Below are 14,053 nucleotides of genomic sequence, written 5' to 3'. Positions count from 1 at the left end.
GTGCCAATACCATGTCCCTCGGGAGGTAGAGCTCTTACTCATTGTTACCTTAGTCTTAGTGGTTATAATAATTAAATCAGTTTAAGACTCACATGAGTTTCTCCTCTCTGAGTAAGTCTTTCGATTGGGAGTACGCTGGGAAACAGCAGGGAGAGGAGAGACACAGATTGGAAGGTGATAAAAATGTGGTAAGAGTATTTGTAGTGTAGCTTTTTGAGTAGCCCTAGAAGAGAAAGTAAGGAGCCTGGGTGGCACAAGTAGTTTGTGATTGGTTACTAACCAAAAGGTTGGTAGTTGGAACCCACCCAGTGGCTCCTTGGAAGAGAGTGCTGGTAATCTGCTTCTGTAAAGAAAATCTAATGGACTAGTTCTACTTGTAACACTTGGGGTCACCATGAGTTGGGGACCAACGCGACAGCAGTGAACAACAACAATAACAGGAGAGGGCAGGTCCCATTGGGAAGGCAAGACTGTGGACACAGGAGGGCCCCAAGCAGGCCCTAAGGACCTGAGAATCGGGGAAAGGACATGGCAATGGAGAGACTAGAGAAGAACTAGTGACTTGGAAATCTGCCTTAGGCCTAGCAGGGCAAGCTTCTCAGAGATGCTCCTCCCATTTGCCTTGGACTCCTGAGAAGGAATAGGAAGCAAGGACTGAGTGGAGCTGGCTGGACTTCCTGGAAGACTCCACAGTCCAGCCTTCTCCTTCTTGGACTTGGCCCCAACTCTAGGCTTACTTATTCTCCAAGCCCAACTTTTGTGTTTATACTGGTGTCTCTACCTCTGGATCAGGCTCCTCCCCGACCACAGGGGACGTAAAGAAGAAAGGGTGGAAAGAGGAAAAGGAAGCAGAAAAGGAATCTATCCGTCGGAGAAAGGCTGTATTCCAGCTGTCCCAGATCTTTGACCATGGCTTCCCCTCAGTTCAGATACGAGTCCTTGAGGAAGTCCCTAGTCACACCTGCCTTGGCACTGTGCCTTCTGTGGATACCAAGGACTCCTTGCATTTCCACATTTTTTATATTTATAATTGATTTACACCATCACCTTGAATCCTGATACTCATGGGATGGCTCCGTACATTCTTCCATTTAAGGTATTTTAGGGACAGCCCATTCTTACTAGCTCTGATTTAAATCATGTGCTTACTTTACTTTCGGGCCCCAACCAAGTTCCATACAGGATTAATCACCCATGAGTAGGAGTGCACAGCCCTAGGTTCCTCCTCTCAAATGCAGTTTGAAGAACCTGCCTGAGTCTTACGTAGTCGTCAGGTTTCCATAAACAAGCCCACCTCTGGAAGTCATCAGAACATTGTGGCCCAGGGAAGCTAGTAACCTTCAGCAAAGAAACCCCAAATATGCAGACTCAAATTTACTCATAAAAATGATATGAAGGGTTGCTACATCACTTAGGATAGACAGAAGCAAGAACTTCTCAACAGCACGTGCCAAAGGAGGCTGCAATTCTGCCTTTGCAAAATCTTTTAAAAAGATAAATGTCCACTTAGGTTGGGGGTTTCAGGCCCAGGTATGCTTGTGTCTTGACTATAGTGGCAGTAATTATATTTTCCTAGAGAAAGGGAGACAGGAAGGGCTGATCTTAGCTCTAGGAGAATCGGGACCACCATGTTATTTCCTGGCTCAGAGCCTTGCTCTCTGGCTTGAGTTCTCATCTAAGCAGAACCACCGTGAGAAGGTAGAGAAAGTTCCCTCACCACTGACCCAGGATATGGCTTTCTGAGGAACTGACCAGCTCATCACGATGACAGCTCATCAACCCTCCAGTCCCCCACTGCCTCCTCCAACTATATGATTGTCATCCAACCTTTGTTTGAACTCCTCCAGTAACCGAGAGCCTATGACTCCTCAAGACAGCCCTGCTATTGTGTTGTTGAAGAAGTCTGACTTCTAGAAAAACCTTTCCTACACCAAACCAAGTCTATCTTTTAGGACCAACGTAGAATGAGTCTAGTCTTTTATGTGCATGGTGGCCCCAAGAATATATGACAACACTCCCATGATGTCCTGGCAAGTATGTTCCCATCTCCTGGATGAAAATTTCAATCTGCATGTGACATGGCTTTGGGTTTTGTCATTCTCCTAGTCCTTCTATTTTATGTGTGCTTTGGCCTGATTCTATCACCTACCACGGTCAGAAGTGGACGAAATGCTTCATGTGGGTGTTGCAGTCAGAGGAGATTGGAACCCACAGTCCCTCATCCTGGATACTGAACTTCCATCAATGCGGCCCAGGACCACATTTTGCATTTTGATGGCCATGTCACCCTGTTGACTCATACTCAACAATGTTTGTTTTTAAAACTTTCACTTTCCGTTTCAGATTTCCTCTAACTGCTATTTAATCTTTAGTGCTTCAATAATTTCAACAGGGAAGTCATGTTCAAGAGGTAGAAATCACCACCTTCCATCCTTCCATTGCTGCCACTAGGTTAAGCCACACAGAACAAAGAAGACACCATGGTTGCAAACCTACTGGCCTATAGGGAGGGTCCTTCCACTGTGGTCCAAGCCGCCCGGGCCCCAGATCCTGTTGTCCATCATCTCTGTCCCCACGTTGCCACTCTCGCCAACAAACAAGCTGTTTTTTATCTCCTGCTTGGAGCCATCATCATATGGGAAGGTTCCACCACTGTAGAGAGAAGATGTTTGAGATGACATGTCCAGAAAAAATCTCCCCAAAAAGACCAAACACAATGACAGTTGCTCTTACCTAGCCAGAGTCAGGCCGATACCATTGTCAGCAAACCTGGGGACAAGAGCAGATAGTCAGAATGTTCTCTCACTCCTCATTAAGTGAAGGCATGGAGGGAAGGACCCTTCCCTGCCTCTGGAATCCTACTGTGGATACTGAGTGGGGGAAGCAGAGAGTTTGCTGAGGTAGTTGTGACTCTCCCATTCTGTACAATAAAGGGGTATTCTAGGCCCCCTCCTGTTCAATCTCTGACTCTAGAGAGAAAAAGGTGAGCCTGGTGGCTCTCAGAGATTGATGCTACATTGTGCTAGTAGCCTGCAGCCTGGGCTCCTTGTGCCTCTTTCTCCCAGTCCACCTCTTCGAGCTGCCTGTCCCTTCTGGTCCTTGTTCAGAATGGCCAGTGGCTGTCTATGGGGACCCTACATCAGAACTCAGTGTTCCTTGTCTTCTTCATTAGAACCTTAGAGTCCAATGAACCAGAGTTTCAAGTCCCAGTTCAACCACTTATGAGTTGTGCAACCTTGAGAAATTCACAAAACTGAGCCTCAGTTTTCCATCTCTAAAATGGAGATAATAATTCATATGTTTGAGAAGCATGGTAAGAAATAAACGAAACCAAGCTCTTGGCACATAGTAAGTGCAGAGAACATGCTGGTTTCCTTCCTTCCCTTCGTGGATTGGCATGAGGTCTTAAGAAAGCCAACCCCAGTGACTATTCAGAGGCAAATCATGGCCCACAGCAGCTGGCATTGCAGGCTGAAGCCAATATGGTGGTTTCAGTGGTTTTGGTCACTACGTGACGTCATACTACATCCCTACCTGGTTGGGAATCCCAGAAAACCAAATGTCAGTATGTATTGGTTACTCTCTCCCTCTTTCGTCTCTTCATACCCAGGGGAGGGCCATCACCCTCCTTTGCGTGAACCCCACATGCTCCCAGCTCACCGGCAGCTGTCCAGCCAAATGTCACCACCCCGCAGCCAGGCCCCGTGGTCCTGGTTCTTGTAGGCGATGAAGTGCTTGATGATGGCTGGTTCCCTGGGCTTCAGGGGGTCGGCATCCTTGTGAGGACTGTATCTGGAACACACCATTGGAATGGCACAGTTGGCAGTTTTAGGGGGCCTCCTGGACCAACTCCCTCCTGCACTTTGTGAGCTTCTCTCTACGCAGGGTGCCCAGGAAGACACCAACTAAGCGAAAACCAACTGGCATTGCCTGGGCTTGGGAATGAACTGTCCGAGCTCATCTCAGAAGCAAGAGGAGGCCTCTCCTCCAGGCCCAGCCCTGTGCAGCCTGCAGACACTGTCACCGCTGTTGCCCACCAGCACCACTGCAGAGCCCTCCCCAGGAGGGGTCACAGCCCAGAGGAAAGCTCTGACAGCCAGTCCCAAACCAGGCATGAAATGCGGCTCATGTGGCCTGGGAAGCTTGTCTTGAGATGCCCAGCTCTCCTGCTAATGGGGGATGACACTGAGCTGGTGCCTTTTCTGGGCCTCAGCTTCTCAGTCACAAAAAGGAGCGATGAGCCTGCCGGATGTCCGGCCAGTGGAAGTCTTCCGTAAACATCATCATGTCGCTAGCATTACCCACTCTTGATGGAGACCAAGAAGTGATCTCTTTAACGGGTACTGGTTTTACTAATTACCTTGAGGTTTGGACAGAACCTTTTAAAAGCAGCTCCTAGCCTTCAGCTGGGCTTCAGATTTATTTACAGGCACAGTCTGCATGTTCCTGCCCATTTACCTAATAGTGAAATTCCTTCCTTTTTTCCTCTTCACCTTCTTTCCCCAGCCCAACTTGTTATGGCCCTAGCCACCCCTGTTGACATAGCAGGTATGGGTATTTGCTGAGGAAAGCTTCAGGAATGTGTTTCTCTCTGGCTGCGGGAACTTGAATCCTACGCTTTTGGGACCCAGACCTTGCCCTGCTCAGATTTTCACCAGGACACTCCCAGTAGCTAGCTCAATGCCGAGCACAAGAAAAATGTTCAGGAGACATTTGATGAATGGATGCATGAGGGAGATTAAGGATCTGGGGTAAGTGGTCACTGTGGGCTGTATACGTTCCCTAGGGTTGGTTACCTGGCAGAGATGATGGAGAGGAAGGGCCGCTTGTCCTTGGCAGAGGCCTCCGTAGTTTTGACACCGTTGTCTATGATCATGCCAGCCTGGACAGAGAAGACACAGGGACACATTACCTTCTGTTGCAGGCTGCAGGCATCTTCTCATACCCGGCCTCATCACATACTCTTCAATGCTCCAGGAAAACTAACTTTGATCTCAGTCTGCATTAATAGAAGTAAAGGTTCTGCAGCGTAGGAGGTGAAGAGCTTGCCCTATCCTGCGTTGGAATAACGTGTCCTCTTTGAGGTGCAGGTAAGGAAACTGAGGTCTAGAGAGGTTAAGTCACTTGTTCAAGGTCACACAGCTAAGTCTCAAGAAACAAAATAAAAGGGAACAGAGGAGAGAATTCTACCTGCACCTTCCTTCAGAACCACGTCCTGATTTTCTTTAGCTGTGGGTCAGGCCTAACTTTCCATAGTCAACACTAAACCCATCCCCACCATGTAAATAACCAAACCAAACTCTGGTGCTCAGCTCTGAGGACACCAATAGGAGAAGCCCTCCTCACATCAGCCTGAGTAGAGGCACATCCTTCCCCTTTTGGCTCTGGACAGATGCTAAGTGGATGCCGATTCAAGAACTGCCACAATAGATTATTGTGAAGAATGGCCAGTGGCTGGGGGGCCTCAGAAGGCTGCTCTGTTTTCTCAAGACCCATGCCAGGAATGCAGCTGTTCCCGGCTGTAGCCAAGTGACCGTCCCAGCGCTAATAATCTGCAGGCCTGAGCTGGGGGAGCCAACAGGCCGTCCGGCAAGGCGCAGTCTGGAAAGACTTACCCGGTAGTTGGAATGTGCTCGGTTGTTATGGAATTTTCCTAGTGGAATGTGCTCTGAATAACCTGGGGAGTACATTCCCACTGAGGGGCCTGTTGGTACGTGGTGGAAAATGAACCAAAATCCAGTTTCCTGTTGGGGGAGGGCACAAAGGGGAAAGCCACAGAATTCAGCACCAACTTATCAGGGTGACCAAGTGGCCCACACAGTGGGCAGATGTAGTATTATCACTCAGAAAGGACTGCGCATCCCCAAACACACCTCCATGTGGGCTAGGTCCAGAAGGGATACAGAGAAAAGTATGAGGCAGACATAATATGTGGGGCCCACCCTGACTGTTCAACCCTTTGTAGGATCCCACTCTAGGGGCCATGGGCTCTGAACTACTGGAGTTTAGGCTCCTCCTCCTAATGCTAATGGGAGGATTTCAGACGTTAAGCAGAGCTCAGAGCCCGAAGTTCCTCTATGGCCTTGACTTTTCCTTTTCATTCTACAGATGCAGAAGCTGAGGCCCAGAGAGCACCTGACTTGGTCAGGGTCCCACGGAAGGTAAAATGCAGAGGAAGGTGGGCAAGAGCCCAGGCTGTGTAGACAGAATGTCCACGTTTGTGTCCCCGTGGCCCTTCCCACCTGTGTGTGCCTCTGGGCATGTTAGCTCTCTCTGCCTTAGCTTCCTCACTAATCAGATGGGAGTAATAATAGTACCTAATAATTTAATGCAAAAATTCAATTATTTTTAGCTTAGAACATATACAGTCAGTTCTTGTTATTTGCAGTGAAAGGGGTCATCGGTAGTTCAGTGGCAGAATTATCGCCTCCCATGTGGAAGATCGGGGTTCAATTCCTGGTCAATGCACCTCATGTGCAGCCACCACCCATCTGTCAGTGGACACTTGTATGCTGCTTTGATGCCGAACAGGCTTCAGCAGAGCTTCCAGATTAAGACAGACTAGGCAGAAAGACCTGGCAGTCTATTTCCAATAATTAGCCAATGAAACCCCTATGGATCACAACAGTCTGATCTGCAACTGATCATGGGCATGGCGTAGGACCAGGCAGCATTTCATTCCATTGTGCTTGAGTTGCCATGAGTTGGGGACTGACTCAATGGCAGCTAACAATAACATGTTCTATAAAGTCCTTGGGACAATGAATTCGTGAATACTGAGCCAGCTTTGTCCGACCTCAGCCAGGAACTGCACACAGGGCAACTCAAGATTTATGCCGCCCTGTGCATGTGCGTATCAGCAAATGACCACAAAAACACCATGAGTATTGACTTTGGGGTTACAAATAAATTTTAGCAAGTAGGCAAATTCACAAATACGAAATCCTAGGATAATAAGGATCAAATGCATGTGCCAGGCACCATTCTAAGCTAAAATAATTTAATTCTAATAATGAGCTGTTACATATAAAGTGCTTGGCACTCGGCATCAATTGGTCCCAACACAGAGTCCCTGATGGAGCAGTAGAAGGATGGGGCACAGAACTCAAATTCCAGTAAGAAGACCAGACTTAATGGTCTGACTGAGACTGGAGGTGCCCTGGAAAGCATGGCCCCTGGACTCTCTATCAGCCCAGAACTAAAACAATTTCCAAGGCCAACTCTTCAGACAGCGAGTGGACTGGAATGTGGGACATAAAGTGATACTCGTGAGGAGTATGCCTCTTAGCTCAAGTAGATACAAGAGACCAAAGGGACAGCTTCTGTCCAGAGGTGAGATGGGAAGGCAGAGGGTTAGGAGCTGGTTGAATGGTCATGGGGAATCAGGGGCGGAAAGGAGGATTGTGCTGTCACAGAATGGGGTGAGCAATTAGGGTCTTGTAACAATGTATGTATAAAAATTTTGTATGGAGACTAACTTGAAATGTAAACTTCATTTAATTACAACAATTAAAAAAAAAAAAACAAAAGTGCTTGGCACTCAGTAGGCCATGGTCATTAATACTGTGAAGCGACAGAGCCAACACTTAAAACCAAGTCCACCCGACTCCTAGTCTGGGTGTTTCTTCCTCTTCACTCCAGCTAAGCCTGACTGCACGGATACCTTGACTCTGGGCTCCAAACACACACATTTCAAGGTGAGCAGAGGTGTTAGCCCCAGCCATCTCCCATCCCGACCCCCATCCCTACCTTCTGCCAAAGAAGGGATATTTCTGCTCACCTCAGATCCTGCAGCAGCGCAATTTATGAGGTTGTTGTTGGGATTGGCTATCCAGAAGGTAGACACAGCACTAGGGGGAAGGGGCAAGAGATTGAATGGCATCACACAAAGGGCCACCAGCTCCATGCTGCTGCCCCAGTGGACACATGCCAGACACTGTAATATTGGTTTGAAGAGCCTCCAATCAGAGATTTAAGTAATCATTGATTTGTTGATCTGAAGCCCAGTTTTCTTGTGACAGCGTGTTGCATTTAAGCATTGAAAATCATCAGAAGTTGAAACAGGCATTGCCCTGCCAGGTAGAAGCACTTTGAGGGGGAAGCCTGAGACCAACTCTAAAATGAGTGTTAAGTCAAAAGAGCCCAGGAAAGTAGCTAGTTCTAAGGGAGAGGTTGACCGCACAGGAAGCGCTTTCTCGCTCACACTCACTCTCTCACTCTCTCCCGTGTCTAGAAATGGATCCATGAGGTTGGGGCCCGTGTGTTCAGACTGTGGCACCCGAGGAGGCAGCCCCCTCCTCTCATCAAAGGAGCACTCTGTGGCACCAGGAAATGCCCCACCAATGAGAACAGTGGTTCTCCTTGGACAAGAGGGATGCACAGGAGGCAAACTGAGAAGGGAGAAAGGAGAAGACACATTCTTGCCTTCTCTCCCAGAAGCTGTGAGCAGGTTAAAAACTGTGAGGTCCAAGTGGCTCAGAAGCCCTGAGTGCGGAAGTGGAAGATGAGCTGAAAAGCCACGTGAGCATGGCTCACACGCGCTCTCCTGGGCACAGCGGGGAGGGGAGGCACTTACTTGCAGTCCTGCCTGGGCTTGGGGATGTATCCTGGATAGGAGTCTTCTGTGATCATCTTGCACATCTTGCTGTCGCGGTCAGAGGGCAGGAGGGTTCCGGACTTGACAAGGAGACCAAGACAGTGGTCAAAGGTGTTGCGTTCCTCTGGCCCATCCTCCGTGAAGAAGCAGTGGCCCAAAGAGTTATAGCCCACAACGTCCTTGACCTGCAAAGGCCAAAACAGGGGGGCGTTTCATCCAGTGTCCAATTATTCATGTGCTCATTCATTCATTCAAAGAGCCCTGGTGGTGAAGTGGTTAAGCACTCAGCTGCTAACTGAAAGGTTGGCGGTTCAAGCCCACCAGCCATTCTGTAGGACAAAGATGTGGCAATCTGCTTCCAGAAAGATTACAGCCTTGGGAACCTTATGGGGCAGTTCTACTCTGTCCTATAGGGTTGCTATGAGTCAGAATCAACTCGATGGCAACGGGTTTATTCATTCACTCAACAAACATTTCAAAAGCATCAGCTAGACACCAGGCTCTGTGAGGAGCACTGGGGCTTTGGAGATGAACCCCTCACAGGCGCTGGGGTTGGGGAGGGCAGGGCAGGGGGATGGAGTGGTGACTTTTTTTAATTGTGGTAAAAAATATACATAACAAAACATTTGCCAATTCAACAATTTTTACTTACATAATTCAGGGGTATCGATTACATTCTTCACATTGTGCAACCGTTACCATTAAAATCTTCTGAACTATTCCACCACCACCATGAACAGAAACTCAGGGCCCCCTAAGCAATAACTTCCTCTTTCCCCCTCTCCCCACTTCTGGTAACCACTAATAAACTTTGGTCTCTATTCACTTGCCTAGTCTAGATATTTCATATACGTGAGATCATACATTATTTGTCCTTTTGTGACAGACTCATTTCACTCAGCATGTTTTCAAGGTTCCCTCATGTTGTGGCATGCGTCAGGACTTCACGTCCCTTTATGACTGAGTAATAGTCCATGTGTGTATGTACCACATTTGGTTTATCCATTCATCTGTAGATGGACATTTAGGTGGTTTCCACCTTTTGGCTATTGTGAAAAGTGCTTCAGTGAACGTTGGTGTGCAAGTTTCTGTTTGCATTCCTACTTTCTGTTCACCTGGCTATATACCTAGGAGTGCGATTCCTGGGTCATATGGTAAGTCTATGTTCAACTTCATGAGGAACCGCCAGACTGTTCTCCGTAGTGGCTGCACCACTTTACATTCCCACTAGCAATGGATGAGGATTCCAGTTTCTCCATATCCAAACCAACACCTTGTTTTTTGTTTGTTTGTTTAATCATAGGCATTCTAGTGGGGGTGAACTAGAATGTCACTGTGATTTTGATTTGCATCTATCTCCCTAATGACTAACGAGGAGCCCTGGTGGCACAGTGGTTAAGAGCTACAGCTGCTAACCAAAAGGTCGGCAGTTCAAATCCACCAGCTGCTCTGAGGAAACCCTATGAGGCAGTTCTACTCTGTCCTCTAGAGTCGCTATGAGTCAGGATCCACTAGATGACAACTGGTTTGGTTTGGTTCTTTGGAATGGCCAATGAGGCTGAGCATCTTTTCACGTGCTTGGTGGTCATTTGTATATCTTCTCTGGTGAGATGTCTATTCAAATCTCTTGCTAATTTTTTGACAGGGGTTGCTTATCTTTTTGTTGTTAAGTTGTAGGAGTTCTTTATATATTCTGGATATTAAACCTTATCAGATATATGGTTCCCAGAAATTTTCTCCCAATCTGTAGGTTGTCTCTTCACTTTTGTTGACAAGTTCCTTTGATGAACAAACATATTTAATTTTTGTGAGGTTCCATTTATCTATTTTGTCTTTTGCTGCTTGTGCTTTGGTGCCATATCTGGAGTGGTGACTTTTTAAAGTCCCATCCAGTTGGGAATGTTATGGTCAAGGCTCTATGGTGTAGGAAAGGGGACAAAACATCAGATGTGAGAGGTTGTGTCCAAGAGGAGACATGGAGAGGAGACTGCATGTGGCTGCTTTGGTGAAGGACCCAGACAAGAACACAGCTTACTAGGATTTAACATGGAGGGATTATACAGAAGCAAGACCAGTGAGTAAGGGTGGTGGGGAGAGCTTCAGCCAGGAGAAGCATCCGAGCGGAGCCAGGTGGACTTTTTATTACGACTAGTGTTGACGTTTCTCATTGCGCCCTCCCCCATGAATCTAAGCAGCCTTCTCAGCCCACACTAGACATGGGCCACACTTACAACCCCTAGGCAGAGAACCAGAAAGGGTTGCAAACTCTAGCTCTTCAAATTCCTTCTGGGAATCACAGAGTCAGTGCGGGAAGCAGAAAGATAATTGGAATGGATGTCAAAGAACCTGGGATACAGTCTAGGTGGTGTATCCAACCAGCACAGGGATCTTAGACAAGTCTCCCAGCCTTTCTTCAACTCACTTTTCCCTACCACACAACGGAAGACTTGAACTCTACCATTTATGGGCTCTGACATGGATTGAATTGTGTCCCCCAAAAAAGATACCTTGAAGTGCTAGCTCCTGTACCTGTGAATGTGACCCTGTTTGGAAATAGGAGTTTTCTTTTGTTATCAGTTAAGTTAAATAAGGTCATACTGGAGTAGGGTGGGTTCTAGTCCTGATCCCTTCTGAGCAGTGTCTTATGAAAGCAGAGAACAGACATGGAAACAATTACACAGAGGGAAGACAGATGGATCCAGTGAGGATGCAGCTACCAGCCAGAATCTGAAAGAGACAAGGATGGTTCCTCCCCTAGAGCTGACAGAGAGAAGCCTGAATCCCGACTTCCAGCCTCCTGAACTGTGAGAATTAATTTCTGTGCTTTAAAGCCACTGATGTTGTGATATTTTGTTAAGGCAGTCCCAGGAAACTAAGATAGGCCCCTTCTGGGTCAGAATCCCTATGAACTCCTCAGTCTCAGAGCTAAAAGGTCCTCAGAGGGCCTCTTGCCTGAGCCCTACCTCCCTGTCCAGTGCTGGACTCTTGTTTCTGACAAATGGGCATCCTGTTTCTGCTTGAACATCCCAGAGATGAGCTGCTCACTACCACACCAGGTGGCCTGTCCCCCTGTGGGACACTGAGGGTGGTGAGAAACACCTACTTGTCCTGACTGCAATCTTCTTCCTTCATCCCCGCCCAGGGGTCCTGACTTCCCAAAGACGCCACTAAACAAGGCGAGCTCCAGTGGAATGACATCCATTCAACTCACACGTATTAATGTACCTACTACCATGGCAAAAAAAAAAAAGCCAAACCCATTGCAACAGAGTCCATTCCTACTCATGGTCACCCCATGAATTCCCGAGTAGAACTGATCCATAGGGTTTTCTTGGCTGTGATCTTAACAGAAGCAGATCACCAGGACTTTCTTCTGTGGTACTGCCAGGTGAGTTTGAACTGACAACCTTTAGGTTAGCAGTCGAGCACAAACCATTTGTGCCACCTAAGGACCTTACCACCATGCCAGGCCCTGGAAATCCTTATACCAGCCAAGACAACTTCCGCCTCGGCCCTGTTAACATCTTAAGGGGCTGCCCTATACATTGTAGGATGTTTAGCAGTATCTCTGGCCTGCCTCCATCCACTAGATGACAATAGCATTCCTGGCCCCAGATGTGACAACCAAAATGTCTCCAGAAATTGCCAAATACTTGCTGGGGAGTGGGGAATGACAAAATCGCTCCCTTTTAAGAAGCACTGATCTGGGGTGAGCAACCAGATTCCCCCAGACCCTTCCATATGACAGAGCTTGTCTACTCTCCAACACTCAGGCAGCCTTCTTCGGGAAGCATATGGAAAAAAGGCCCCTACGTGTCCCAGCCTTGGGCTGGCTCTTACACCTTTTAATCTTGCTTAAATCTCACACAACCCCCTCATCTTTTTTTTTTTTTTAAGAGATGAGGAAAATAATGGTCAGAGAAGTTAAATTATTTGCCCAAGGTCACTCAACCCATATAAACAAAATCAGGATTGGAACCTCCATTTTCTAAGTGTGCCCATTCACCCTATAAACTTTCCTGTTCTGGAAAGGCTCTCTGTACTCTTGAACAGCACCCCTCCCTTAATCTTTGTAATAGTCAAGGGCGTTATCTTGACTCCTATTCAGACCCTCAATAAGCATTTCAGTCAATACCAAGGTCATTTAATGGGGCTGCTCCCTTTTCTTCTAGTGAGCTATGAAAGTTGGTTATAAATAGCCTAGAAAGACAAGCATGGGAGGAAAAAGCAAGGAATGTAGGCTGCTGGAGCTGGCAGGACATCAGAGATCAAGTCCAACGTCTTCTCTTTACAGAGGAGGGCACTGATGTCCAGAGAAGAGACGTGGAGCTTCTGGGCCACGCAGTGGCTTCATGGGAGAACGTTGTTCTGACCCAGGCCGCGGTCTCCAGCCACAGCTCTTTTTCAGTCTTATGCAGTCACTTGCCCTCTGTCTGGACCATACTTTGCGTGGCCCTTCTTTGAAAAGAAGGGAATAATGAATTTAAATAATTAATTAATTAATTTAATTTAAAATAATGAAATTAAAAAAAAAAATTGCTCTTGCGTCGATTCCGACTCATGGTGACCTCATGTGTGTCAGAGTACAACTGTGCTCCACAGGATTTTCTGGGCACCTCTAGATGGACTTGAACTGTCAACCTTTTAGTTAGCTGTTGAACACCGTTAACCATTGCACCACCGAGAGACTCCAAATAATGACTTAAAAACTGGTTGCCATCAAGTCAATTCCGATTCATAGCGACCCCACAGGACAGAGTAGAACTGCCCCATAGGGTTTCCAAGGAGCAGCTGGTGGATTCGAACTGCCGACCTCTCAGTTAGCAGCCGAGCTCTTAACCACTGTGCCACCAAGGCTCATTTTTTTTCCAACAAATACCCAAGAAAGAGATTCCTTCTTAAGACCCTTGTGACGTGCTACAGAGAGGGAAAAGCTCCACTGAGAGGAAGGAAAAATACTGCTGTTGACTGGGTGTCAAACGTTTTACACACATTATCTCTTTTAATCCTTATCACAATGATTATTCCCTTTCTACAGATGACACTGAGACTCAGAAACTTGCCCCAGGTCACTTCCCTTGCAGGGACAGAATACGGATTTGATTTCCTCTCCGTCTGATTCCATAACTTGAGTGCCAATCAATACTCAGCAGTGCTGGGGGTGGGGGGACTCTCACCTTGGATTATGTTTCTTTCTTCTCATTAGGAGTGGGGTAAGAAAGGTATGTAGGGTCAAAAGAGAGGCATTATAGGGCAGAAGAAAGCACTGGGTTGGGAACAGAAGACACAAGGTCAAATCTTGGCTCAGCCACAAACTTGCTGTGTAACTTGCCTTAGCGTCCCCTGTGTGACTGGGTGACTTCTAAAGTCCCTTCCAGCTCTGACATTCTACAATTGTTCCTTGTTAGAATATTTCCAAGGATTAAATATTTAGACTGTGACACAGCTTAAGACAGA

At 47.2% G+C, this 14,053-nt stretch overlaps 1 protein-coding gene across 1 annotated transcript in view; it reads right to left on the bottom strand.

Annotated features, from left to right (window-relative positions):
• Positions 1–14,053, bottom strand: part of CEMIP (cell migration inducing hyaluronidase 1) — a 69,098-nt gene that overhangs the window by 19,448 nt on the left and 35,597 nt on the right. The window contains exons 14-20 of the mRNA XM_004387501.1: positions 8,576–8,781; positions 7,781–7,850; positions 5,616–5,744; positions 4,797–4,882; positions 3,661–3,792; positions 2,734–2,769; positions 2,497–2,652 (exon numbers count right to left, since the gene is read on the bottom strand). Coding sequence (XP_004387558.1) covers positions 2,497–2,652; positions 2,734–2,769; positions 3,661–3,792; positions 4,797–4,882; positions 5,616–5,744; positions 7,781–7,850; positions 8,576–8,781 — 815 coding nt within the window. The remainder of the gene's footprint in view (positions 1–2,496; positions 2,653–2,733; positions 2,770–3,660; positions 3,793–4,796; positions 4,883–5,615; positions 5,745–7,780; positions 7,851–8,575; positions 8,782–14,053) is intronic.

The sequence above is a fragment of the Trichechus manatus genome, unplaced genomic scaffold (assembly GCF_000243295.1).
Source record: "Trichechus manatus latirostris isolate Lorelei unplaced genomic scaffold, TriManLat1.0 scaffold00186, whole genome shotgun sequence".
NCBI lineage: Eukaryota > Metazoa > Chordata > Mammalia > Sirenia > Trichechidae > Trichechus > Trichechus manatus.
The sequence above is the reverse complement of the archived record's forward strand: the minus strand, read 5'-3'. Positions and strand labels throughout refer to the sequence as shown.